A 26,230-nucleotide genomic window follows, 5' to 3' on the forward strand; every position below is an offset into this window, starting at 1 on the left:
GACATGCAGATTGGGGACTAGGTTAATTGGTGACTCTAAATTGTCCGTAGGTGTGAATGTGAGTGTGAATGGTTGTTTGTCTCTATGTGTCAGCCCTGCGATAGTCTGGCGACCTGTCCAGGGTGTACCCTGCCTCTCGCCCGATGTAGCTGGGATAGGCTCCAGCCCCCCCGCGACCCTCAAGAGGATGAAGCGGTTAGAAGATGAATGAAGATAAAATAAAATAAAATTGCTACATCGAGTTGTTGCCCTTAAAACCAGAAATAAAATAGACACAACAGGTGCTGATATGTGATTAGAAAAACTCACCTAACACCTAACCAGCATACGAAATTCTTAATCACCATGCTCAATTATGATGGAATAATCTAATTTTTTTAGATTTTTAGGAGATAGTTTTTCTCCTTTTCATCCTACAGCGCAGTATCAATCAAGTCAAGCCACATGAACTTGCAGGAAACCTGCAAACTCTGAATTTTCACTGTAGAATTAAATGCTAAACTAAACTAAATGCATATTTTTGCATAGACTTAAAATAATGCCCCTTAGGTTTGTCCTATGACTGCTGTGAAAGAACTTACGTGACACAAGGCTTGAAAAATACAAAAAACAAAACGTCTGATGCCACTGATCAGTCTTTAATTTGGGACATGAAACAACCTTTGTACATGCTGATTATAAATGAGGGTTTATGGTGTCAACTGTGTGCTGTCATATCACACTTTATTCATCGAAAGCAAAAAACAAGGACACGAAATTTAAAAAAATAAAATTTACAATACCTAATGTAATTTCAACATTCCGCAAAATAAATAAGAACAGATGTATACCACCGTAGTTTAGAAGGCCAAATATCTTAAAATTCTAAACAACAAACAAACAAAAAAAAACATATGGGTCCATATTCTTTCATTTCAATATTTATACAAAATTATTTACATAAACTCCAGCTTGTTCTCTAACATTTTTCTCTCACATGCAGCATAGTCCTACAGAACATTTCTGTCACAGGCTACATCGAGCTGAAGCATAAAGTCACTGACAATAGTTTGTTACTGTGGTGAGTTTTCCTCAGTGAAGAGCTTCTCCCTCAGTTTGTAGTAGCTCCCCTTCTTGTCCATCAGTTCCTCATGAGTCCCTTGCTCCTGAACTCTGCCGTCGCCGATCACAACAATCTGATCTGCCTTCTCGATCGTCTTCAGCCTATGAGCGATCACCAGCAGTGTCTGGTTGGGAAAACTAGACAGGGCCTGCTGAATCTGTGCAGAGTCAATGACAGAAATGTTTATTTTACCGTATTTCTCTTTTTCAGTAGAAACAGAGAGAAAGGATGACAGTAGAAACATTTTGATATATTAGTTAATGTGTACAGTGAAATATAAAGAGATAAATAAAGATACATAAAGTTGCATCATTTCACCAGACTTATCAGGCTTTGCACATTCAGACCCATATCATTACATTAGTGCTCCTTTGGAAAAGTTTAAAGGAGTATAAATGAAAACATAAAGGACACAACTAATTTACTGAGAATGTAAATGATCGGATGTTAGTGAGCACATAGAGCATGCAAGATCAGTGACAGAGAAGTCATTAAAAACTAAGTCATTTATAAGATGAATTAAATAACATTTCTTTAAAATTGGCCAGAAAAACCCATTTGTTATGATAAAGTTGGACATTTCTATGAAAGCCCCAGTGAAACCAAATTGAGTGTCTTTAGCTTCTGTACTGCAATGTGTTTCCCAGTGAAACAGAATATTTGATTGGTGCACAGTTATGAGGGGGAATTAAATGCCATTGGATTTCATTTGATTGGACGACTAAAAAGTGGGCAGATTAAGAGTTTAATGGCACTACAGCAGACTGCTAGCACGGAGCCAGCCAGTGGCCTTGGCTACTGCGCTGGCCATTGCCATCTTGTTTGTTTTTTTTTTTTGGAGCAGGAAGTGACTATAATTAGCTGAGAAATTGGAGCTGTGGAGGACAAAGGGGTGGATCTGACTCATAGACTGTGATGATGCCTTGAATGTAGCCTGTCTCTCAAGTGCCCTTGCCTTTAAGTATGTGTAACTTTAAGCCTTAATAAAATGCAAACAGGTGAGTTATATAAAAATTCACTCCCTGCACAGTTGTCATGAATGTTTATATTAGCTATATCGACCAAGAATGTGGGGTATTTTTTGGACAAGGCTGCAAATATGGAGCCAGCCTCAAGTTGGCACTTCTGCATTGTTTTAATTTTTCAGCCCTGTAGGTTGTCACTTGATTAAATCTCAGCCACATTGTTTTGGAAATGAAAACAAAGGTTTGATTGCTGACAAGTGGGTGTGTCATGACAGTGAGGCCCAGATAGTGTAATGCTGACCAGGTGGTAGTATGCATCTGGGAAAGAGAGGCTAAGCTAATCATGTGCTCCATGTAACATTAGTTGCTGAAGCAGTCTACTGTAAAATGCATTGCCCATAATCTGAAGCTGTCACAGATACCACTTTCCTCAAGTGAATAAATTCTAGTCCATGACCCATAACCACAGTATTTTGGAGAAAGGAAGACACACTGATGTACCATGCTGTTATTGGCTATAGCTCCATCCTATCTCTGTGCAGCTACAAGTCGCTTCGTACTTGCTTAAGTAAGCACAAGCCATATTTTGTTTTACAGGAAGACAGCACGTTTGGTTTTTGATGCAGGCATAAGCACATGTTAAACAGGTGCACAAAATGACCAGTGATGTGATCTGAAGAGTTATGAAAGACATTTTTTTTTAATTTAATCTCAACTTTAAGCAGTAAATGACATTTGGCTTGCACAATTGCAACTACCCCATATTTAGGTCTATATGTTGAAATATCAATGTTGACATGAGTATGAGCTGGGTGGACACACTTTAAAGGGAAGCACTGCACATGAATCTTCTGTGGAGCAAGTTTTGCGAAAATGTATCTTCTTCCTCTAGAGCTTTGAGCTCTGAGCACTGAAAACATGCAAAGATTTAATTTCGCGTCAGGTCTTTATTATCGGGCTAGAAACTCAGTCCTATTCTTGCTTAGTTTTATTAGGGCGATTCTCGATTAATTGAGCAATGATGTGTGAGCACATTTTTACACATCCGCTATACATTTATTAAATACTGACTGTATGTTATCTGATATACAAACATAGTGACTTCTGGCCCTGCTTTGCACATAAATAGACACTACTGTGTTATGAGTTGTGACATACCTTATTTTCACTCTCAGCATCCAGAGAGCTGGTTATTTCATCCAGGATCAGGACCTGTGGCTGTCTCACTAGAGCTCGAGCAATGGCGATCCGCTGCCTCTCACTCTTGGATAACTGGCTGCCACTTTCACCCACCTCTGAGAAATGAACAACATTAGAAGATCATAATAGGTGGAGATTCAAGGTGTGATGCAGAAGGGTATGAGGATTTAAAAACACATATACTAGAGGTATGGTGAGCCCCAACCCCCCGAAATAATGCATGTGTTTATTTAGTCTTTATAATGCACCAATTGAATCTACATGAATGTTTAAGATAACTAAATAAATGTTTAAAAACATCCATCTCTGCAAAAGATATTTCCTTCTTCATTCACTCAGCCTCTACCATCCAAAGCAGGTTTCTACAGTATGCAGGCACTCAGGCATGTAACACATCACAAAGGGTGGTGGTTGAAAGCGTTCACCTGTATCGTAGCCTTTCTCCAGCTGCTTGATGAAGTCATGGGCGTAGGCTTTGCGTGCTGCTTCCTGGATCTCATCCAGTGAGCATTCAGCAAGTCCATAGGCAATGTTGTCTCTGATGGAGCCAGAGAAGAGCACAGGCTCCTGACTCACCACTGCAATCTGTTAAACACAGCCTCATCAGCTGAATGAATAACTCATGTTCTTTAAAAAAGTGATCTGTTATTCTTCACAATAGATTTCTTCCTGTAGGAGGCTAAAATATTATGTTGCATTTGAAGCTATAAGCTATTTAAATTCAGATAAAAGACTAAAATTTTCTAAGACAAAGTGGTGTGCATTAACCAAATATAAAAAAGCGACTAACCTTCTTGTGGAGGAAACGGTGGTCATAGGATTTCAGTGGCTCATTGTCCAATAGAATTTCTCCACTCTGGTGCTCATAGAAGCGCTCCAACAGACTCACACAGGTGCTTTTTCCCTCTCCAGATGGACCCACCAGTGCAGTCATCTGACCTGACTTCAGCTCCAAAGAAAAGTCCTAAAACAAGGAGAAAACAATAAACACAGAAAATGAATTTTGTGTCTGTAGTTTCCTCTACATACGTTTGTGTGTAACTGTTTGGGAAGGAATGCCTGTGTTAATAATTTACTTCTGCTTGTCACTTTCTTGTTTTTTTCCCATTATTCATATTTTTTCATGAACAGTCTTAATTTATGAATTCCTCTTTTCTATGTGCCAGTCAGACCTCACCTGCAGTACTATTTTGTTGGGGTATGAAGGATAGGCGAAACTGAGGTGGCGGAAACTGACATGACCCGTCAGCTGATCAGGTTGGAATTTCCCCTCCATGCTGACCTCAGGCTTCCGGTCCAGGTACTCAAACACTTTCCCAGCAGCCCCCACCGAGTTCAGCATGTCGCCAAAGATGTAGGTGAGTGTCTGAAAGATGGCAGTCATAAAACGGATCATTTAATAACACGCTTTCATTTATAAAGTTGGAATTGTGAAAGGGAAATATTTTTACAAGCAGTCATATGTTTAGAATAGTGATGAACAGGCATAATATATCTGCTCGCTTAAAAGCTACAAGCCAATGGAATAGCCTTCCATGAAATCTCATACTCCTCTTTTAAAAGCCGCAAAGCATTTTTTTCATTATCTTTCAACAATGAGTATAGTGTGTGCATGAGCTTATTAAAACCAAACAGTTTATACCCTGATGTTGTCTCCAAGGTTTGACTGGTAGAGGATAAAGGACACCAAAGAGCCAGTGGTCATCTGTCCACTCCGGATGAACAGCCTGCCATAATACAACATAAAGACCTGCATGCCCAATCCTGTCAACTATACACACAAACACCCACACAAACAAACACACACACACACACAGACACACACAAAGGAACACATACTGTTAAATAAGGTGATAATGTAATAATATGCTTAACTCGACTTTATCTCCAAAAAACACAATTTTGCAAAAAATTAAAAAACGTCTCACCCTCCGTGCGAGCAGGTAAACAGCCCTGACAGTGTCTCTGCGGGTCTTGAGGTTGTGTGTATCCATCAAGCGGTCGTCATAGCGACGGGCCTCATGTTTTTGTGCATTAAAGCTCCGTACCACATGAATACCAGATACGACCTCATTTGCAACTTCATTTGCCAGGGCCATTGAATCCTGCACTGCCAGGGACAGCCGCTGAGAAAGTAATAAAATAGGACAATGGATTTCTTCCCTTTTTTTTCCAAATAATTTAAATTATCTAAAACTTAAGGTGAATGCATAAGGGCAAACCACCATGTACATTGATAAAAAAGAAAGGAAACGCAAATCATGTTAATGTGATTCAACATCTAAAAAACCACAACACTGGCAGTTTCAAAAGAAGAGCACAACAAATTGTTTAATAATAATTTTCTCTGTCTAAGCGCCATTTTCTTTTGAGAAATTTAAGGACATATCTGCTAAATCACTGAAGGAATTTTTGATCAGTTGAAATGCCCAAGCATTTTTGTAATAATTACATATACTGTATATACATATAAGACTGTGGTTCTAATGTAAATTTAACATTTCTTAATCTGCTTTTACCTGGTAGTGTGTGTCATGGATGTTCTGAATGAGGCCAGTGATGGGCGTCTCCATCAGTACAAGGAATGTTAGTTTCCATGAAAGATTCATCATCAGGGAGATCATGCCCAATGTCTTGATGAATGTCCTCAGCAGAACATTGGCATTCAGACACACCGTTCTTCCCATCAAGTTGGTGTCTCTAGACAACCTGGATGTGATTTCACCTATACAGAAAATGAATAGAAAAGATCTTATCTTGTCCAATATGCCGTGTCTGTCCTGTCCTGTCACTTTATTACTTCAGCCAAGGAGGTTATGTTTTCAGTTTGGCTTGCTTGTTTGTCTGTTTGCCAGCAGGATTACAAAAAAAAACAACTGGCACGAGTTTCATGATACTTTTCAGAAGGTTGTAGCTTGACCCAATCCATTAAATCTCTAAAAGGATCAAATCAGAGGGCAAACACACAAATTATTTTTCACTTTCTTTATAACATTGCAAGTTAGGGCATTTGGTCTTGGTGGAAGTCTGGGCTCCTTCTAGTTCTGTCTCATTTTGTCCTAAAATGCCCCATCTTGTCCTTCTTTATATGTTATGTTGAGCAGAGCTTACATGTTCTGTCCTTCATGTGCACTGAGAAATTATTTAGACAGTATATTTGCAAGTTACCTTATAAGAGCCTTACCTGTCTTTATGGTCTCAAAGAATCCAATTTCCTGTTTGGTCAAAGCTCCAAACAGCTTGACTTTCACTCTGCATGTGAAGGCACTGATGGCACAAAGTAAGAGACCCCCTCTGCAGCCTGCACTCACAGAGCTGACCAATCAATCAAAGAGAAAGTCCATTAGGTTTTACCAGTGAGACATAGATTCATGCTTCTGGATGAATGTGAAGGAAAAACATTGTCTCATACCTGCCCAGAGAGAACAGGCCCATGAAAAGGAGTGCAGATAAGAATTTATTCTGCTGATAGTGACTGCCGAGGATGTCAATGACTCTGCCAGTGTAAAAAGGGATGAACATCTCACCTGAGAAGAGACAAAGGCACACACACAGAGGTGAAGCAATATCAGGAAGGTAAATCAACATTAGATTATCATCATTACAAATGTGGTCCTGTGTATTCCAAGAGCAGACCACCACCAGCTCCTCCAAGGCTGTTGTTTGTATTCTTACATTAATGTGAAGAATTTATGCAAATAAAGCAAATACTTAAAATTAAATTGATAGTATGTAAAATATTTTCCATTGTGTTCAAAGTTGATAATTCAACATTATTTCCATTATCGATGTGCTTCATTTCCTAAGCATCTCTTTACTACTGAAATCATCATCATCATCATCATCATCATCAACGTCATATGCTGTACTTACACAGAACAGCCAGCGTTAGGAAAACAAGCCCTCCAAGCAGCAACAGATAGTCGGGCTTGTATAGGTGTAAAACTCTCATCAACAGCACCCTGGCTTTCTGCTTCTTCTCTTTACCGGCGGCCGCATCATCGGCGTCCGGGATGGTGATTTCCCAAAACAGTGCACCGGCCAGCGACGCTCCGGCACACATCAGCCAGCATCTCATATCCGCCAGCAAGCCACACGGAGTCTCCTCATGATAAAGCGCTTCGGTCCCGGTCTCAAAGACCGCGGGCAGCAGACTGTGCACCGTTATAAAACGAAGCAGCAAGGGCTTAAGATGTCCGAGGCTGAGCAGAGTCGCAGCAATTAAAGCCAGCCACCGGAGAGTCGCAGAAACCCAGAGACGCGCAAGATGCCCAAACACGTTGTGAGCCACGACAAATCCTGATGCGTAAAACAATGAAAGGTCGACGCAAACTGCTAAAGTCAAAGCAACGACGTTGCGGATTACTGTTGCTGTATTACCTGCCATTTTACAGTAATAGTCGTCCCCGTATGACCCACTCTGCCGCGAGACCAGCGTTTTAGTTTTCATTAACTTTCGGTTTCATTTTCTGAGAGCACCAGGGGTTTCCCTGAAATCCAACTGCAGAGCACCAAACTAAACTTTGAATCAGGACAATTTGGTATGCTTAAACTGAGTGGTTACACGTGAACTACTTTTTCTAATTTCTAATTCGTTATTGGTATCTTCATCCTAACTACCAGGATGTAAACTGCAGTTATAACCTTTATTGTCAGTGTCAGGGACAGCATCCTCCCTTAGAACATAAAACAGCTTAAAGGAATGGTTCATTGTAAAGAAGTCATAAAGAAGTCATCAAAAAATATGTCTTTCAACACAGGGCTTTTATTTTATTCCAAATTTCACACAATCTGTGGGCACTATGCACTACAATAATGTATATTTAAAAAAGCAGTAATTGTGTCCAGTCTGCAACTGTAAATCATGGAGGCAGATGACCAACTTAATCTAATCTTCATATGGAATGAAAAACACTTCTGCTAAGTAAAGGAAAAGGGTGACATAATCCTGCATGGTGCAAAAAACTGACTTTCACTTGTTGGTGAAATGTCTGTCAGACTGAACACATCACACAGACAAGGGCTGCTGCTAATGTTAGAGAAACTTTCTGTGGGAGTATTTATAGTGAGGCTTAAGGTATGTCACGGGTGCTGCAGGTTTTGTCAAATTTACTTTTTTTTTTTTTTTTTTACTCTGCCACTCGGGCCCATTAAAACATAAATTGGTAGTGCAGCCTCCTTGACTGTTTGATGAGCCTTGCAACAAGTTTAATGAAAGGAAGAGGCCTCTGATGACCTGGTGGCTAGAAAAACACCACTTGATAGACACAGTGACAGTTTCCATGTCGTATGCTGACAGAATTACATGCAGGCATGTTGTCTCAGTAGTTTTTCCTTGGCAGAAAAATCAATAAAGGTGGCCTGTAAGATTCTTTTTTGCCAATGTCAGAGTCTCTTAAAGCTACAGTTGGTAACTTTTTTGAAAATAACCAGCAGATAATTTGTGAAAAAAATCAAGCCCCTCCTCTCCTTCCTATGCTTCTAATGGCATTTGCTAGAATCTACCTGGCACACCAAAAACAACCATTCAGAGCCGAGGAGTCTCTCAAGCAGCTGTCAGTCATTGTCAATCACTGCTCTTGTGCAGTCAAACTAAGCAGCGCTGGTTAAATAGGAATCGAGATTTTGTTACTGCATTCTCGCCTCAGAGTTTCCAGAACATATTTTAGTGCACTCTTTAGCTGTAAAATGTGACAGTTTGTGATAGATGGTGAGCCACCCACCGCCTGGGCCAACTTTCTTATTTTACAGCTAAACAGCACGCTGAAGCATGTTTCTGAAAACATCACTGCCTGAGAAATAGGCAGTAACGGAATCTTGATTTATATTTGATCAGCATTGCCTAGTTTGACAGTTTGACTACAGTTGATGAGCAGTGTCTTGTTTTTTTTTAAGCCACAAACTTGATCAGATATATCTGATGATTTGAGAGGGCTAGCAGTCTCTAAATTACTGACAAACACAAAGGCTGCCTTATTACACTTGAAATAGCTCTGGGAATCACAGAGCAATGCAAGGATGTTTAAATTATTAGTAAATATACCCTTGTCCAATATTTTTTTAGTTTGCAAGCTGAATTAGTTGACAGATGAGCCAAAAAGTGTGAGCGTGGTGGTTATTGTGAGCAAAACAAAATCTAATTGCATTATGCATGACAGTGGCTTGGCAAACTAGCGATGAAAAACTGTATATATATCACTGATCAAAGAAGGTGGGCAAGTCATTTCCAAGAATGACTTTCTCCTCTGTGCTGTGTTCATCAATGGTGACGATATAAGCCACACCACCACTGGAGCCATCCCGGTTCATTGCCAAAGACAGAGCTACAAGAGGCAGAAACACAATAGGAGACAGAGTTAGACAGGTGAGGAGAGTTTTTATAGGTAGATATATCAATATGGAACAATAAAATGATGAGAAGCAGCAACTGTCTGGTTGCTATTTCACCATCTAATACACAAAAAAAGCTTTCTGTGGGAAGATAAAACTTACTGTTGACAACAAACTGCTGGCACTCCTCCTTGCTCATGCCCCTGCGATACTCAGCATCAACAAACCCATAAACATATGAGCTGCCAGAGCCTCCAATTGCAAATGGCTGCCTTGTTAGGAGACCATTAAGGGTTGCAAACACCTGAGAGAGGTCAGAGGGCACAGACACAGAAAGGAGAAAGACTTTAATTTTTTTTTAAATTTTATATACTTTATTAATCCCCGAGGGGAAATTCAATTTTTCACTCTGTTGTCAATTACACACAGGTCCGAACGCACACATGCACAAACTGACCTATACATGCACTAAGTGGAGAGATGTCAGAGTGGGCTGCCCATGACAGGCACTCTGAGCGGTTGGGGGGTTCGGTGCCTTGCTCAAGGGCACCTCGGCAGTGCCCAGGAGGTGAACTGGCACCTCTCCAGCTACCAGTCCACGCTCCATATTTTGGTCCGGACGGAGACTTGAACAGGTCGACCCTCCGGTTCCCAACCCAAGTCTCTATGGGCTGAGCTACTGCCGCCCCAGATCATAATATCATTCTGTATAGACACCTATAACATTAAGGACCCTATCTTACACCCAGCACAGGCACAGTGCACCACAACTGTCAATGCTATTTTTAGGCTGACACAGATGTCATTTTCATGGCCAGCACCCAAGCTGTGTAAGTAGCTATGTACTTGCACCACTCTGTTTTAAAATAAGGGGTAGTCTGTCACATTGTTGCCTCATTATTATTTTGAGGCTGCAGGAAACGATTAAATTGTGCCAATGACCAACAAAAACCTGGTCAAAAGTCAGAATGGCACAGTATTGTTACTGCTACTTAAAGTTACAATGTGTAATTTACGTGGTTGTTTATTAGCAAATATCAGCTACTGCTTTCATAAATATATATTTACTAAAGTGTAATGCAATTCACATACAAATGGAAGCTTTCTCATAGGCTTAGAATGATTTCTCGATTTCTATATACACTAGTCTGGGGCCGTTTAGTGGCTGCTTTGGTAAGGAACCGGAACCAGGGCGAGAGAGACAGGATCCGGAATTCGATGAGCCTTTCCGTCAAAATAAAAGCACCAAGCTAATAAAAATGCAGTGAAACTTTTTAATTTAAAGAATATAATTTACAAGAAAAGCCCAAGTCATTAACTTAACCTTTTTCTTTTATTGTATATCGATGGTGCGCCAGAATTTAAAGTTTTACTTTGGTGAACCCTTTTACTTTGGTGAATTTGGTGAATTCCGGATCCGCTCTCTACGTGAAGAGCCTGGTGATGCAAGGCTATATATACACAGGCAGGACGCGGTCTGCTGGAGGCTGCCCTTTTGTGTCGCCATATTTGAATACAGTGGCTGAAAGGGATATACGCGCTTCGCCTTTCGCGTTTACCTAGAACTTGCCGTCACTGGAGACGGTTAAGGTGAAGATCAATCCGGGGCGCTTCTGCGTGACCCAGCTTTGTACTTTTATGATTCTGTCGCACTTTGAATGGAGGACCACGCATATGTTTTGCCCCATAAGAGGGAAACCACACCACCAAATAAAAGAAAAAGATCAGATAAGCGAAGACAGAACAAAACACGAGTGAATATCAGCGTTGCTTATTCCAGGTGGAAAGAAATCCTGAAGGAGAAGAATTTCACAAGGGATGCAGAGGTTGCCTGCTTTCTGCCAGACAGGTAATTCAATCTGATATTTTAAAATCATTTTGGCTTCATGTTTGCAACTATTTTTCCCTCTTGTCTAAGTTCGAGTGACGGCTACGTTTATGTGCTAGCGTTAGCCTAACCTTGGCTAACGTTATCCCAGAGCTACAGCTAAATGGTTAGCCTAGCCTACAGCCTAATCTGTTGATTCTTCTCGCGCTGCTGCGAAGGCTGCCACCCTCTCCTCCTTCTCTTCCCTCTGGGTAGCCGAGACACACCTCTTCACCTGGCCGTTCGTACACCGCCTCTACCCCCTCGCCCCCTTCCTCTCCCTGGTCTTCCTCCTCTCCCTCTCCCTCTCCCTCTTCTTCATCTCCCTGTATCCTGTGGAAGAACACTCTGGAAATGCATATTATAATCGTACCAACCTATATTTACCGCACTGTGCCGTGACTATCACATAAACGTGTTATTTTAGCATTACTGTGCTAATGTTTGTTCGTGTTACCAAAACAATTAGAATTAAAACACTCCTAACATATATTTCACAAATAACCTATATCTCACTGGTAAGCTATAACACATCATAACATGGTTTAGATTCCTAAATAAATATTCACCTCATTGCTAGATACTCCTGAAAAACTCAAAAAAACTCTTTTTGTCCTACGAGGCCACCATCACTTACCCGACGGGAGGGGTGAGTGAGTGAGCGCAAGTGAGCGCTGCAATGTAGAATTTGACCGCTGATGTCACTGTTATTCATCATTTTTACACACTGAGGCTTTAAAGGGCACATAATTCAGATGGTAATATGTGCCTACATAGGCAGGTTAACAACGCACACTCTGCTTGTTAAACACAGAGGGAAGAGCTGATAGATTGTGAGTGGTTAAATTAATACATTATTGATAAGAAAGTTATTAATTACATTCTCTAAAATGTGAACATAGTAGAGAGCAGTCTTCAATTTGACGAATCCACTATGTGAGAACAGTGGGCCAGGTACAGGCACACTGGCTTTTAAAGGGAATCGGAGATGACACTCTGACTGACTGAATTCATGTTACACCAAAACCACACATGATTCATTAAGGGACTAAATACAACCCATTTGCCCGTTGCATATTACTTTGCACCAGGATCAGCAAAAAAGTGGAGTTGACTACATCCCAAATGCACTTGTGCCATAAACTTCATATTATAAATTGTTATAAATGGGTGTTGGCTAGACAAGATCTAAGCAATCTAAGCAATTTCACTATCAATTTAGCAAAAGTTGCAGACAATAATTTTGACATCATTACATTATTTTTCCCAGTTATCTTTCTTGCTTAGAGGAGCTGTATGCAAAATTCAGAGCAAATCTAACATTTAAGTCAGGATTCTCAACAAAGAGGTGGTTGAGCTGGCGGCTAGCAGCTACCTGTGCTAAGAGAGCAAACAGTGCTAACACTGGCAACAGTCCTGACAGAGTTGATGGTGCTAACATGGGGGGAACCGGAGGATGGGTGTTACGCCTGCGTGACAACACCATCACACAACTGTGGGTCGGGACAGTGATGTCAGCTGTAACTGACGTATGAGCGCAGTGCAGGGCTGGGGCAATTAGCTAGCTAGTGGGACACACACACAGAGACTCGTATGCACTAACATGGACATGTGACCGGCCCTGCTACCACAATGAAAAACAGAGAAGCTGGGATTACAACACACACACAGGGTGTGTGGCTTCATTCTCTGCTCAGGATGCCATTACTGCACTATATCTTTACACTGCAAATACTTACTTGCTGCTAGAATAATGCTCTGAATGTCATATACAGGACCTTTAAAGGGATAGTGCACCCAAAAATGAAAATTCAGCCATTATCTACTCACCCATATGCCGACGGAGGCCCTGGTGAAGTTTTAGAGTCCTCACATCCCTTGCGGAGATCGGTGGGTGGAGCGGCTAGCACACCTAATGGTAGACGGCGCCCCAGACTAACGTCCAAGAACACAAAATTGAATCCACAGAGTACCTCCATACTGCTCATCCATAGTGATCCAAGTGTGCTGCAGCCGCGACATAAAAAGTTGTTTCGAAAAACATCATTTGAACTCTGTTTTTAGCCTCACTGTAGCCTGTAGCTCTGACTGTTTCTCTGTGCTCCGCGTTCACGTGTGCACGCTCAGGGTGATCGGTGATCTCTGAAGAGCAGCAGTCTCGTCAGTACTGATGTCCACATTCTCAAGTGCAGGCATCGCCAATTCCCAGTCTGAGCAGCAAACACTTTCCTCATCCGATGGCACTGCTTTGCATTTGAAACAGCTACACCACCAGGTTTCCAGTGCTCAACTCCGGTATTCTGCGGCTGGCTGAGGCTCATGAGCTGCGGCGGCTGCTTCGTCCAGTAGCCTGAGTTCCGTGTCCATATACTCGGGCTCAAACAAATACGGCTCAACAAAGAAATGCTGTTCCTCCTCAGTTTCAAAGTCTTCAGACATGTTGGGCTGTCCTTTGCTAAAAGACCATAGTGCAAATTATCTTTTAGCTCTTTGGTTACCTTTCTCTCTCCCTGCGGTGCACGTGTCACGTGATGTAAACACGGGTGAGCAAAGCTCATGCTTTCGCTGGTTTCGCGCAGGCGCGCACACGTGAGCACGGAGCACACAGAAACAGTCAGAGCTACAGGCTACAGTGAGGCTAAAAACAGAGTTCATATGACGTTTTTCGAAACAACTTTTTATGTGGCGGCTGCAGCACACTTGGATCACTATGGATGAGCAGTATGGAGGTACTCTGTGGATTCAATTTTGTGTTCTTGGACGTTAGTCTGGGGCACCGTCTACCATTAGGTGTGCTAGCCGCTCCACCCACTGATCTCCGCAAGGGATGTGAGGACTCTAAAACTTCACCAGGGCCTCCGTCGGCATATGGGTGAGTAGATAATGACTGAATTTTCATTTTTGGGTATACTATCCCTTTAAGCTTGAAACTCTTCCCTCCAGACTGGAGTCAACTACATGTGTTTACTGACCTGTCCTCCATCTCTTCTGTCCCAGCCGGCCACAATGAGATGTGCAGACAGCTCCTCCTTGTACTTGTACGAGATGTTCCTCACCAGAGTTGCAGCTGAGCAAACCTGGGGGTCCTCATCTATCTCAGTACTGACAGAGGAAGACACAGAAAAAACTTACCGAAACAGTGTCTCCCATAAAAATTAAATGCGGTGTGCATTATAGTTTAGACTCACAAGCACTTTTGAAGGCAGATACAATACTAATATCTTTAGATATTAGTATTGTATCCCCCCCCCCCCACACACACACACACACACACACACGCGCACACACACACACACTCGCCTCGTCTGTGCCAGCGAGTACCGCAGCACATGTGTTCACATGAACGCGCAGCCGGACCGGCTTGTAAACAATGGGCTGGAGATCAACACAAAGAGGGTGTGTGAGGTCATGCTATACTCCAGATGAAATTACACCTCTAGTTCTTCACATAGCAATTTTTTAATTCCTTCAGTCTAGAAATGATGAATTTCGCTCATTGCTCCTTTAAAGCTAAAATATTTCACTCAGCGGAAATTTCTGTATTGTATTGAGATTTGCTCATATAATTTTAATGTCTGGCAGAATTAGAAAGATCCACAAACAGCATTTACACACTTAAGCGACATTATTATCTGAGCACATAAATATATATAAAACGTGCAAAATAGAAGTCCTTACTCATTTCATGGGCTGTAACTGTGTACTTGGAATCAGGAGGCACCTCCGAACACATCATATACTTATAGTCCATATATGTTTTATATTTGATAAAAGGTAACAAGTTTATCTTTCCTCTAGTGTGTATTTACCTATGGACATCGAGCTGGTAGTTGACTATCTCAGCGATGGTCTGAGCATCAGCAGCAGAGCCTGACAGAGCACAGTAGATCTTATCATGGAGGGGACACAGCTTGTTCATCACCCTGTTCACCACTGATGCCCTGCGTGGAGGGATGAAAAGTGTGTGATTGTGGCTTGTTCATAGGCTACTGTGTTAATCTTGGCAGGTTCATATTTACCCCTTGTTTTTCTTACATACTAAACATATGCACATTTCTCTGAACTTTTTGCTTTTCTGGTTAGATGCTACACTGCATTTCATTGTTTCAGTACATGTGGGCCTACTCTGTGAAATAACAAAACAGTTAAAATCAGTCCAAACAGGGGGGGATTCTGCATGTCAGCGATGATGGCGAGGTGGAAGGATTTCGGGTCAGAATGCATGTGAACTTTAAGAATACCTGGCGTCTTAGTAAAGATAGTATTTTGCAGGTAGAACTGGACACACCGTGCATGCAAACAGAAGCGCGCGCACACACGCACGCACCAACTTACCCTGCAGACACTCGGGAATCAGACCCCAGCACGACCCCTCCATCAAACTCTATGGCAATGATGGTTGTCTACAAACAAAGGTAAAAGCATTAAATAGGCTATTTCAATAATTCATTCCACGCATCCGCAATTCCACATGCGGCCCAGAAAGTCACAAGGATTCAGCGCCGCGCACATTAATAGACCAAACATTACAAATATCATAGCTACTTACCCCGGTTTTCACCTCCGCAGACAACCACTCTGGCCCCGATTCTTCCAACATGCTGATAATCTGGTAACAACAACGACTGTACCAGTCTGCCAGAGAAGTAATGGTGACGCCAGGCGCAAACCGAAGCGTTCAGTCGAGGTGTCCCGGTTATATAAAGTAGGCCTATAACGTTCTCTTGCTTTCGGAAATCTCCTTTACTGCTCTTAAATTGTTTACGAAGCGTTTGTTTTAGACCAAATTAAGCCTTCAAACATCAGACAGACTCCATGTTTTCCTGAATTAAATCGAAATTGAAAGTTAAGTTGCTCCTCTGCAACGAGCTGTTCACTCGCATTGAAACTACAGGAGTATCACTGAAATGTGCGCATATTTCAACTCAGTGCGGATCGTGTACTTTGCAAGTATACAGTGGACTTTGTGGTGGCATAGCTATTTGATTGGATGGGCCAGAAAGTCATTCTGTTGCTACAAAACACTACATACATACAGTACAGTACGGACTAGAACACTTAAAGGACCTTAATATGATATGAGGCAACATTTCAGTAAACACGTCACATATCAAGGCAGCCATCACGGCTCACAGGGCCACTCAACTTAAATTGTCAGGTTATACTTGTCAGCTTACCAAAGTGAAGTCTGAGTAAACTGTCAGTTTATTTTGCACTGCATGTGTAATTTATGTAGACAGTAGTACCTTTCATGTATGGTGCTGTGTTCCTGTACTTATGATGAATAATAGGACATGAGTTTTCGATTTTCAATTTTTTTTTCTGTGGAAAGAACCCCAGACCCCCCAGCAGATTTGGTCTCCCACACTGTTGTCTCTGTGACTATGGCCTTGTCACAGACACATTAAGATATTTTGAAACATAGAACTCAATTTAAAAAAAGATGGAGGAAGGACAATTAGGGTTTTTTTGTTGTTTTTTTTTATTTCACATATTTCCACAAATTATATTAAAAAAACTGCATAAAACATGTAGTTTTGACACATTAAAAAACAAAGAGAGACATCACCTTATAATGGATATTCTTATGTTTCAATAGTCAAGAGTGGAATTTTGGAAAATAGTGTGCATCTTACCATAATAAGAAGCACTCAACAGTTTAGTCAAAGTTTTTCATTGGCAGCAAAATAACTCATTTTCATGTGTCTGATTTATTCTTCAGATGAGTGCATGTATATTTTGTTACATCCCAGACCTACAGAGTAAATATGTGATGAAACTGTGGTTTAAAGATTTCAAGAACTACTCCATATTGGAAAAAAATATCAAATTTTATTGGTAGCTTAAAGGTGGTCACTCATCATGGAACTTTGGCAGTTTGTCACCAGGTACAACTACATGCTCCACCCCAGTTTCCGTGATCACCACCAGATGAGCCACGCCTCCGCTGACATTGTCTCTACCCATGGCCAGAGCAAGAGCTGTGAGCACAGAGACAGAGGGGTGAAGCAAAGGGAGGGTGGAGGAGGAAGGAAGACAAACCAGAACAACAAGCAGGAGAAATATAGGTCAGGTCAAACAAGGACAGACAAGAAGTCTGTAATATTTATACAGCTTCTATGGCTACTAAGTAAAAAAAAAACAAATGTTAAACTGAACTTAAAATATTTTTTATTTTATTTTTATTCCCTTAATTTCAATCAGAAGCCTTCTTCTTATAGACCATTTCAAACTGGACAACATAAACATTCTAAATGGGTCCCTTTGTATTTCCTGTTTGAATGTATGTTAATGCAGAAGCTGACAGGAAGTGAACAGGGACCAAAGTTGTTGCCCTAGCAACAGAATAGCAATGAAATGGTCCATAAAAGAGGCACATGCAACACTACAGATCTTTGGATATTGAATATGTAACAATATATAATTCCCCTAAGTGTGAATCTGAAAATTACTCTAACTTTTCATTTCAGGTCATTTAGGTCATTTCCGTGACAGCTGAGCAAACTTCACGTGCTACTGAGGGTCGTAACATGTTGAAATAAAACCTTAAGTATTTTGTGTCAAACTCTTGTTTTACATTGTAATGATTACAAACCCAGCAAAGATTTGCCAAGCATTAATCATCATCTGTTACCACCTTCCTTCATATTCATATTTTCACTGAATCACAATTCCAATAAATCTTTTCGAATCCTGACATGAACTTACTGACAAAACAAGCACAAAAGTTTGGGTGCGTTAGTAAAATGATAAAACAGTACCATTAGTGGCAAACTGTAGGCATTCCTCTCTGCTCATGTTGGGTTTGTATTTAGCGTCAACGTAGCCGTAGATGTAAGTGCTGCCTGAGCCACCAATGGTAACCGGCTGTCCGACTAACATCCCACCTAGAGACACGACATAAACCTGGAGAAGGATGGAGAATATTAGCAATGAATCTAAATGCTGCAAGGTGGACTTATTATCTATTGTCATTATCACTGCTTCTCTGACATCTGGCTGTCTTCATAGCAACTACCTACCTGTGGTCCTTTTTTCCTGTCCCAGCCAGCTGTGATGAAGCCAGCCTGCAGCTCGTCTTTGTTATTGTAACACAGTTCTTTCAGCACAGATGCTGCTGCTATTACCAGTGGAGAAGTCTCCATCTGGACACTGCAAATGGGGGTGGGAGGTTAAAGTTGAGATTATAATTCAAGATAAAAGCCGAAGACCTAAACACAAGCTATACTGACAGAACCGTCACTCTCCACTTAACAGCCTCCTGCATCAAAAAAGTACGCAGTTAAAACACCCCAAGAGCTTATAGAACAATCGCCAAGCATTGGAAAGAAGAAAATACTGAATTTGTCAAAAAACAGAAGCCTGTCCAGTATGTGTGATTGTTAAAAAATGAAGGAGAAAAAAACATAATATAGACTCTTTTTTTTTAAGTTCTTTTTTTTTTTTCAATAAAGTTCTTAAAAATATCAGTAAAACTAAACCCTGATGCAATATTTACAGGTAATAATTGGCTCAAAATCCATCCAAATCTCTCATTTTACACAAACTTCCTGCAATTACTGTCTTCACTATTTGGGGTAATCGTACAGTTTATTAGTTGTTGTGTACACTCACTGTTAGGCATTAAATATAATATGAAATATCCATAAAATACATCACTTAGTCAGGGGTCATCAGTTTATTCAATGATAGAAAAGGGTTTCACTGCTGTATGTGATGCATGTGAGACTGTTGGAGCACATACAGGATGTCAGTTTGCATTCACATAACTGTGTATGACTGTCCTTGCCTAGGAGTCATGGAGGAATAAAAACAACCAGAATAACCTGTGGGATTAAAAAGTATTATTTCAATGTGATGAGCATAATATCTCTGTGTATGTAATATGTGCCAAAGTATTCATATGAGTGTATGTGGCACCTGTGGAAGGACAGGTGGAACTTTGCAGCCTTAGTGACGGCCTGAGCATCTGCAAGTGAGCCAGCAATGCAGCAGAAGATCCGGTCATGAACCTGAATCACCTTGTTGATTGTCTTAGATGATACATATTCCCTGAAAAGAGAGACAAAGAGAGGATGAACAAAGCCATAATGCAAAGAGACCTCTCAGATACTACATACACATTTGCAGCAGGGAGAAGAGACATTGTTTAACTTCTGGAGTGATGGGCTATCATTAAGACAATCAGGTCATCATAGTATAGAAGTGAAGTCTTACACATGCTTCTGTGTAGTTATTGACCATTCACAGGAAAATAATAGACCACCCTCTGATTTAGGTTTAAATGTCTGCATGTACAAGATGAGTATCAAAGTTTTCCATTTACTTGTAGCTGACAGTGAAAGCTAGTTTTATCAGTGGTGGAAAGATTATTCATATCCTTAAGTACAAGTAGCATCAGTCCTGCATAAATGTTGTGAAAGTATGAGTATGTAAGTAACATTAGCAAAATGTACTCAGAGTTTCAATCGTGAAAGTACTTAATGCAGAACAATGGCTCCTGTAAAGTGTTATAATAATGATACACTATATTTTTGGATATTTACCTCTGTTGCATCAATGTGTAAGCAGCATTTTACTGCTATAGGTCAAGCCAAGTTAACTTTAATTTCCTATATACCGCTGGATGGTGTAATCTATACAATGCATAATATTTTATAAGATAATTTTATGTTATACATGTAAATTGTGATTTGTAGAGTAACTTGACACTAGATGTCAAATAAAATGCAATCAAAAGTACAATATTTCTCTCTGAATTGTGGAGTAGGAGTATAAAGTAGCATGCAATGTAACAGTTACATTTAGCCACTGAGTTCAGTGGAGCAATTCATAAAAACTTAGAGCTGGGGTAGGCAGTTTAATTTCGGCAAACTGAGCAAAAATCCCATAATAAACTTTGAGCATATCGTACTTCAAATGGTCTAAGAGAAAACTAAACTTCTACCCCTCCTCTTTGCTGTGTTTTCATTCTTTTTTAATGAAAATCTCTAGGCCATAACAGGAGACTTTAGCCAATCACAGGTCATTTCAAAGAGAGGGCATTCCTATTGGCTATTCTACAAAGACAGATGCACGTGCACGTCACGTCAATGAAAGTCTGAAAAGTGAAGAATCCTGCAGTGAAAGTTGCTATTCCAGCACTAGCAACAACTGAACACTGCAAAGCAGGGGCTCACGTGTTTCCGTTATGGCACTGGAGCTAAAGGCTCACAGATGTATATGTAGCTAACGTTAGCTAGAGCCTGGAATCACAGTGTTTCCTCCACTTCAGTCCCTGCTGCTACACACCACTATCACTGGGAGAAGAGTGTGCAGCAGCTCTGGACACAGACCTCCAGTCAGCAGCTGCAGCAGTCCCAGTCCTGCCAGCACAAGCCCCAGCTAGGGGGACCGGACAGCCCTGACTTCCTGCCAGATCAGCAGACTTTCTGCTGCTGCCGTTACACAGGTTAGACTCGGTGCTGCTGCTGGCCACCAGCTTGCTGTGACACCTGGCGCTGAGGGATTTTGCTGACCATATCTGAGCCACTATAACCACCAACTTAAGGTCCCTCCCCTGAGCTGCTGCCAGCTCTCTGTCCAGGGAAGCAATCCACAGTGGCTGGAAGAGAGGAGAGGAGACTGTGGGGTGGCTAGCTAGCTAATTCTTGTCTTGTCTGATAAACAGAGAGAGAGAGGGCAAGTAGGGGCTGAGTGAATGAGCTGTGTTCAAGTCTACTATTAAATAAAATTAAATAAATCAATGGGAAGCACTAGGATAGAGGGGGGAGAGGGGAAGCTTAGCTACAAAAGGACACATTTTCAAATCTGCCTTTTTTTTTTTTTTAGATTTTTCCAGGTTTCCATCTACCCCATATTTGACTGAATAAGTTTGGAAGTTTATATAAAATGTAGTTTTACTGGATAAATGTAACATGCAGGCAGTTGCTGGGGCTGGGGCCCTGACAAGTTGCCATATCATTCAAAAATTTTATCTTGATCATGAACGTCATCAAGCAGTCCGTCCTGTGTACGTGATTAACAATAATGGCAACTTCAGTGTATTGTGTTAACATGCTCACCCTCCAATGGAAGCCCTGGAATCTGAACCAATCACGACCCCTCCATTAAAAGTGGCAGCCAGGATGGTGGTCTGAGAGAGAAGACAGTGTTTAGAAGTATTTATATGAAGCCAAATATGAGAGAAGACAAACATAACATTGGGTTATACAGCATCACAGACATGTCGTTTTTTCCCCTCATAGCTTCGCGTCCATTCAGCAGGCTGAGCAAAGCTATGAATTCTGGGATTTTGAGTTCTGTGGAGGAATGGTTTATAAGTGGAAACGAAAGCGCAGCCAGTCGTTTCTTTATAGAAATGTAAGGAATAAACTAGTTCAGAGCTGACATGTAAACAATACACTTATAATAAAACACATGAAATGTCCGGTGGAAGTCATTTGACGTTGTGTTTGCTTACTATTCAGGTACAGCATCACCTGTTCATCCGCGGAATCGGTTATCGATCATTTTTACGCGTAATATGATCTGGTGCTGCCTCAGGAAAGATACAAGCGAACTGGGTCGGATCTACTCACCCCTGTGCTGACTCCTTTGACTTGTGAGCCCATGCAGTGTTTCTCCATTTTCACTCCAAAATCGAAAGAGAAGAGGGAGAGGTGACGCTCAGAACAGCGACCTCAGGCGCACTGAGACGCGCAGAGAAGACGCAGTCAGATCCAGTATGGCGCTATCAAATGTCCTCGAAACTCCTGCAGCTGGGTTTAATTTCGACAACGCAGCAAGGTATGGTTTTCTATCTATGTCTTCTGAGCAGCAGACTGAATTATTAAAGAAAAAAATAAATCAAACCGGCAGTTACACTAAGCTTTCATCGAGATCAAAAGTGAAAGTAACTTTTTCCTGTTTGCGTATAAGTTTAATCAGTGAAACAATATAGTAATAAAGTGTTGACAGATATAATATCTATAACATAAAGCGGCTTACCCCCCTGTTACCTCCTCCTTTCTCCCTCTCTCTAGGAATGCTGCATTAGAGGGTCTTTTTGGTGAGGGACAGACACCTAAAGCGATGAAAACAGGCACCACCATAGCAGGAGTTGTGTTCAAGGCGAGTATATAAAGCTATGTAAACTGCACTGATGAAAATATTCATATTTAATTCAAAATGTTCACCAAAGCAGTTACTTTTACCAGATGTATTTTTCAGTGCATCACTGAAAAGGCAAAGTGTTTTTATTAAGTCCCAATGCACAACTTTGACAAAACATAAATGCAATTAATGTCCACTGCACACATTTCATATGGAAGCTGCCCACTTCCTTCACAGTCATCCTGTACTGGTGACCGGGCAGCTCCACTGGATCAACTGAGATTTTAATGCCTTGCCCAAGGGCAACTACAGTTGTAGTTGCATGCGAAATAAGCGCTTTCTCCATGGAGCTGTTGTTGTAGTGCATGTCAGGCACATAAATGTAATTTGCATGATAAATTGGGTTATTAGTATCTCCGTTTGTCTGTGTTGATGCAGGATGGGGTGGTGCTGGGAGCAGACACAAGAGCTACCTCCAGTGAAGTGGTGGCTGACAAGATGTGTGCCAAGATCCACTACATTGCTCCAAATATATAGTGAGTCTCATACACGATACACTGAGACCAAAAGTGATTACTCAATATAATCAGTCACTCTGTTGTTTGTTTGATGGATTTCTGAGTCTGTTGAAGCAAAATAGTGTCTTGAAAAAGAAGCCATCACTCTACGTCTTGCTCTTTCTCTTCTTTCTAATCTTCCCCTCTCTTCTCTCTATCTTCCCAGTTCCCTTTTTATTTTTCTTCCTTCATATTCTTTTCACATTCATATAATTTCTCTCTTACTTTCCCTAGTTGTTGTGGAGCAGGCACAGCAGCAGATACAGAGAAGACCACAGAGCTGCTCTCCTCCAACCTCACCATATTCTCTCTGAACAGTGGGAGGAACCCTCGAGTTGTAATGGCCGTCAACATATTACAGGATATGTTGTACAGGTTCGTGTTGCACATGTACCTGTATCTACAGGTGTGTGAATGAGTTCAACACTTGTTAAACTCACAAGTCATTTAACTGTGGTGTTGATCACAGTTTCGATCTCTATGTCCATCAGGTATCACGGCCAAATCGGTGCCAATCTTATACTTGGAGGAGTGGATTGCACTGGGAACCACCTGTACACAGTGGGGCCGTATGGGAGTGTAAATAAGGTGCCCTACCTTGCAATGGGTAGGTGACATGATACTTTTCTATAAGCAATGGCAGTTCTGTTACTATGACATATTTGTCTGGATTCTTTGCTAGTTGAGTTTTTGCAATGCTCACTTCTCTGACTGTTCAGCCATGCTGTTATTTATCAGGCTAGCCACCTGGTTTTGTGCTTTATGTTTCAAATGTGTCATTTTGTGTATAAAATGGTTTTTAAAGATTGATTAACTATCAATACCAGATCATATAAAAACTGTTCTATTTTAGTGTCTGGCGGAGATTCTATATTTTACATCCAGTCTGTTTCATTTGCCATCACTTTGTGTCCATGCAGGATCTGGTGATCTCGCTGCTCTTGGGATTTTAGAGGACGGGTTCAAACCTGACCTGGAGGTACGCCACCCTGACAGCTGTTTTTACATATTGTGAAAGTTATTGTTAGATGTGATCTTTTAGATATGATCACAAAATCATTTCACTTATTTTTGGGCATCGTTAATTGAATTACTGCAGTGTGGCAGTTATGTTAAAAGCAGTACTGTATAACATGAAACTGTATACAGTGATATGACAGTTGACCATTTTTATATCGTGTCCATTTGCTTATCCGCAGTATTAAAATATAATGCAACTGCACAGAGAATCTCACTTGTGTGTACGCATCTCCTTTCCTACTTGACTGCCTGTTTTTGTTCAAGCAAAAAAAATCTGTTTTTATTCCTGTAAAGGTCATTGTAACTATTACAATGTAGTTATAGTGGTAATAATAATCATAATAATAACTGTGTAATACTGTATATCATGATACCATGAAACCATGACATATTCTATATAATCGTACTGTGAAAATCTCATAAAAATAACCCTCTTGGTTATGCAAGTAGTTGAGAAAATGTTAAGAACCATTCTCTCTTCTTGCTATTGAATGCTACCAAAGAGAAAAACTGAAAAAGTGTGTCTAGGCATTTAGGAACTGCTGCAGATGGATTTTAAAACTGATGAATAACTCTGTTTTCTCCTCTATGTCTCTGGTTCCCCCTCTCCCCATCGTCTCCCTGAATTCTTGTAACTCTCTCAGCTGGAGAAGGCGAAGGAGCTCGTGCATGTTGCCATCCACGCGGGCATCATGAGTGACCTCGGCTCAGGCAACAACATCGACATCTGTGTCATCACCAGGCAGGGAGTGGACTACATCAGACCCTACCAGGTGTCAGAGTTCAAAGACAACAGGTAGGCCAGTATGAGCACAACTTCATTCAAGATCTGCAAATCAGATTATTCTTTTCTCTGTGAGTAGTGAATATTGTTATTGTCATAAACGTTTTGTGTGCTAAATTGCGATTTCACCCGTAAGCTTTTTTTTTTATTCTTCAACAACTTAATACACACTAAAAAATATATATAGTTTTGAAAACCTACATTGGTATATTATGTATTCTGTTAAACAAAACTATTATGATTGATTGACAAGCTTCACCCATCTTTCCATCTGTCCCTCTCCCCTAGGAAAATAAAATACAAATATCGTCCAGGCACAACACCGGTTCTGACAAAGAAAGAAGTCCCCTTAAAGCTGGAAGTTGTACAGGAGACCGTGCAGCAGATGGATACAGCCTGAGTCACGACACATTCTCACCACATAAATACCACAACAATAAGCAGTAAAAGTCTTTCAATTTAATATGTTACTCACTAATTTTTAAATATAAGAAGTGAAACATCTCAGATATTAGATAAACACTGTCATCATGGTTTCTACTCTGCTGTTATGCTTCACTGTGATGTGGAAAAGGTCAGAAATACTGCAGGAGTTAGTACTACAGTTAGCAGAGAGACTGCTACCAGGCAACAATGAGAAGACTGTAACATGTTTTTACAATCGGGATTATAATAAAATGTCATTGAATAAAATTTCATTTGACCCTGTTGCCTGATTTATTTTTATGTTCTATAGTTATTAACTGACTTGATTGTAAATTTGAGTCCCCAAATAGACACCCTGTGCTTATCATAACAAATCCAATGTAAAGAGGAGCTTATAGTATACTCAGTTTACAGCCTGTGGGCCACAGGGTGCCAGCATGCATGAATTACTCAATGGGCTTATCGAGCCTTCATCTACAACATGTCACTCTGACCAAAAAAGACTCAAGATTATACAGAGACACAAAACCACAAAAAGAGGCATTATGACTTAAGAAAGATGCAAAACAACAACAAAGAAGAGGAAAAAACACCACAAAGTCTGTATGTCTTGGTGGTGGGGCCCTTTGCATATCTGTGCCCAGGGGTCCATTGTCTCATAATGTGCTCATGGGTGCAAGGTGGCTCACTGACCATTTTCTTATTTAGAGTGAAAATAAATGGATTCACACTGGGAATATTTTTGTACTTTTAATGTAAATAAGGTGCCAAAGTGCATTAGAAAGGCAAAATAGAGCTTGTTTATTAAACTGCCGGGGGAGGATCCCTGAACCCCTACAGAGGCTTGGGCTATCCCCTGCATACACCTGACCTGTGTGGGGCTGC

The 26,230-nt window shown here is 40.9% G+C and overlaps 4 protein-coding genes across 4 annotated transcripts; 1 reads left to right on the forward strand and 3 right to left on the reverse strand.

Moving 5' to 3' along the window:
• Positions 1-569: 569 nt before the first annotated feature.
• tap2a (transporter associated with antigen processing, subunit type a) lies at positions 570-7,732 on the reverse strand. Its single transcript, XM_049602316.1, has 11 exons — positions 7,141-7,732; positions 6,680-6,794; positions 6,452-6,582; positions 5,787-5,992; positions 5,196-5,393; positions 4,910-5,038; positions 4,445-4,633; positions 4,058-4,231; positions 3,693-3,852; positions 3,226-3,362; positions 570-1,259 (listed from the first exon to the last, which is right to left on the reverse strand). Exons 1-11 carry the CDS (start codon positions 7,715-7,717, stop codon positions 1,053-1,055), a joined length of 2,223 nt encoding a protein of 740 aa, XP_049458273.1. The 5' UTR covers positions 7,718-7,732; the 3' UTR covers positions 570-1,052.
• A 633-nt stretch (positions 7,733-8,365) lies between these two features.
• On the reverse strand, positions 8,366-16,396 carry psmb9a (proteasome 20S subunit beta 9a). The gene is made up of 6 exons (XM_049602333.1): positions 16,014-16,396; positions 15,800-15,867; positions 15,274-15,405; positions 14,437-14,566; positions 9,760-9,901; positions 8,366-9,590 (listed from the first exon to the last, which is right to left on the reverse strand). The coding sequence occupies exons 1-6, from the start codon at positions 16,062-16,064 to the stop codon at positions 9,463-9,465; spliced, it is 651 nt and encodes a 216-aa protein (XP_049458290.1). The 5' UTR covers positions 16,065-16,396; the 3' UTR covers positions 8,366-9,462.
• An 880-nt stretch (positions 16,397-17,276) lies between these two features.
• Positions 17,277-22,183, reverse strand: psmb12 (proteasome 20S subunit beta 12). The gene is made up of 6 exons (XM_049602332.1): positions 22,045-22,183; positions 21,529-21,599; positions 19,385-19,516; positions 18,487-18,616; positions 18,226-18,370; positions 17,277-17,445 (listed from the first exon to the last, which is right to left on the reverse strand). Exons 1-6 carry the CDS (start codon positions 22,090-22,092, stop codon positions 17,318-17,320), a joined length of 654 nt encoding a protein of 217 aa, XP_049458289.1. The 5' UTR covers positions 22,093-22,183; the 3' UTR covers positions 17,277-17,317.
• psmb13a (proteasome 20S subunit beta 13a) lies at positions 22,119-25,617 on the forward strand. Its single transcript, XM_049602323.1, has 8 exons — positions 22,119-22,252; positions 22,489-22,576; positions 22,997-23,094; positions 23,350-23,490; positions 23,607-23,722; positions 24,036-24,094; positions 24,780-24,931; positions 25,208-25,617. The coding sequence occupies exons 1-8, from the start codon at positions 22,191-22,193 to the stop codon at positions 25,317-25,319; spliced, it is 828 nt and encodes a 275-aa protein (XP_049458280.1). The 5' UTR covers positions 22,119-22,190; the 3' UTR covers positions 25,320-25,617.
• The last annotated feature ends 613 nt before the right edge of the window (positions 25,618-26,230 follow it).

This window comes from Epinephelus fuscoguttatus, linkage group LG17 (assembly GCF_011397635.1).
Source record: "Epinephelus fuscoguttatus linkage group LG17, E.fuscoguttatus.final_Chr_v1".
Classification (NCBI taxonomy): domain Eukaryota; kingdom Metazoa; phylum Chordata; class Actinopteri; order Perciformes; family Serranidae; genus Epinephelus; species Epinephelus fuscoguttatus.

Coding starts and splice junctions, on each gene's coding strand:
- tap2a (XM_049602316.1), bottom strand. CDS start 7,717: ATGAAAACTAAAACGCTGGTCTCGCGGCAGAGTGGGTCATACGGGGAC. Junction 3,853..4,057: donor ACCGTTTCCTCCACAAGAAG/GTTAGTCGCTTT, acceptor TGTGTTTAACAG/ATTGCAGTGGTGAGTCAGGA. Junction 1,260..3,225: donor ATGCTGAGAGTGAAAATAAG/GTATGTCACAAC, acceptor GACTCTGCACAG/ATTCAGCAGGCCCTGTCTAG.
- psmb9a (XM_049602333.1), bottom strand. CDS start 16,064: ATGTTGGAAGAATCGGGGCCAGAGTGGTTGTCTGCGGAGGTGAAAACC. Junction 9,902..14,436: donor ACAGAAGAGATGGAGGACAG/GTCAGTAAACAC, acceptor GACCTCTCTCAG/GTGTTTGCAACCCTTAATGG. Junction 9,591..9,759: donor CCAGCAGTTTGTTGTCAACA/GTAAGTTTTATC, acceptor TGCCTCTTGTAG/CTCTGTCTTTGGCAATGAAC.
- psmb12 (XM_049602332.1), bottom strand. CDS start 22,092: ATGGAGAAACACTGCATGGGCTCACAAGTCAAAGGAGTCAGCACAGGG. Junction 21,600..22,044: donor TCAAAGGAGTCAGCACAGGG/GTGAGTAGATCC, acceptor CTTCTCTCTCAG/ACCACCATCCTGGCTGCCAC. Junction 17,446..18,225: donor CCTACAGTTTGCCACTAATG/GTACTGTTTTAT, acceptor CTGTGCTCACAG/CTCTTGCTCTGGCCATGGGT.
- psmb13a (XM_049602323.1), top strand. CDS start 22,191: ATGGCGCTATCAAATGTCCTCGAAACTCCTGCAGCTGGGTTTAATTTC. Junction 23,491..23,606: donor TTACAGGATATGTTGTACAG/GTTCGTGTTGCA, acceptor TATGTCCATCAG/GTATCACGGCCAAATCGGTG. Junction 24,932..25,207: donor TCAGAGTTCAAAGACAACAG/GTAGGCCAGTAT, acceptor CCTCTCCCCTAG/GAAAATAAAATACAAATATC.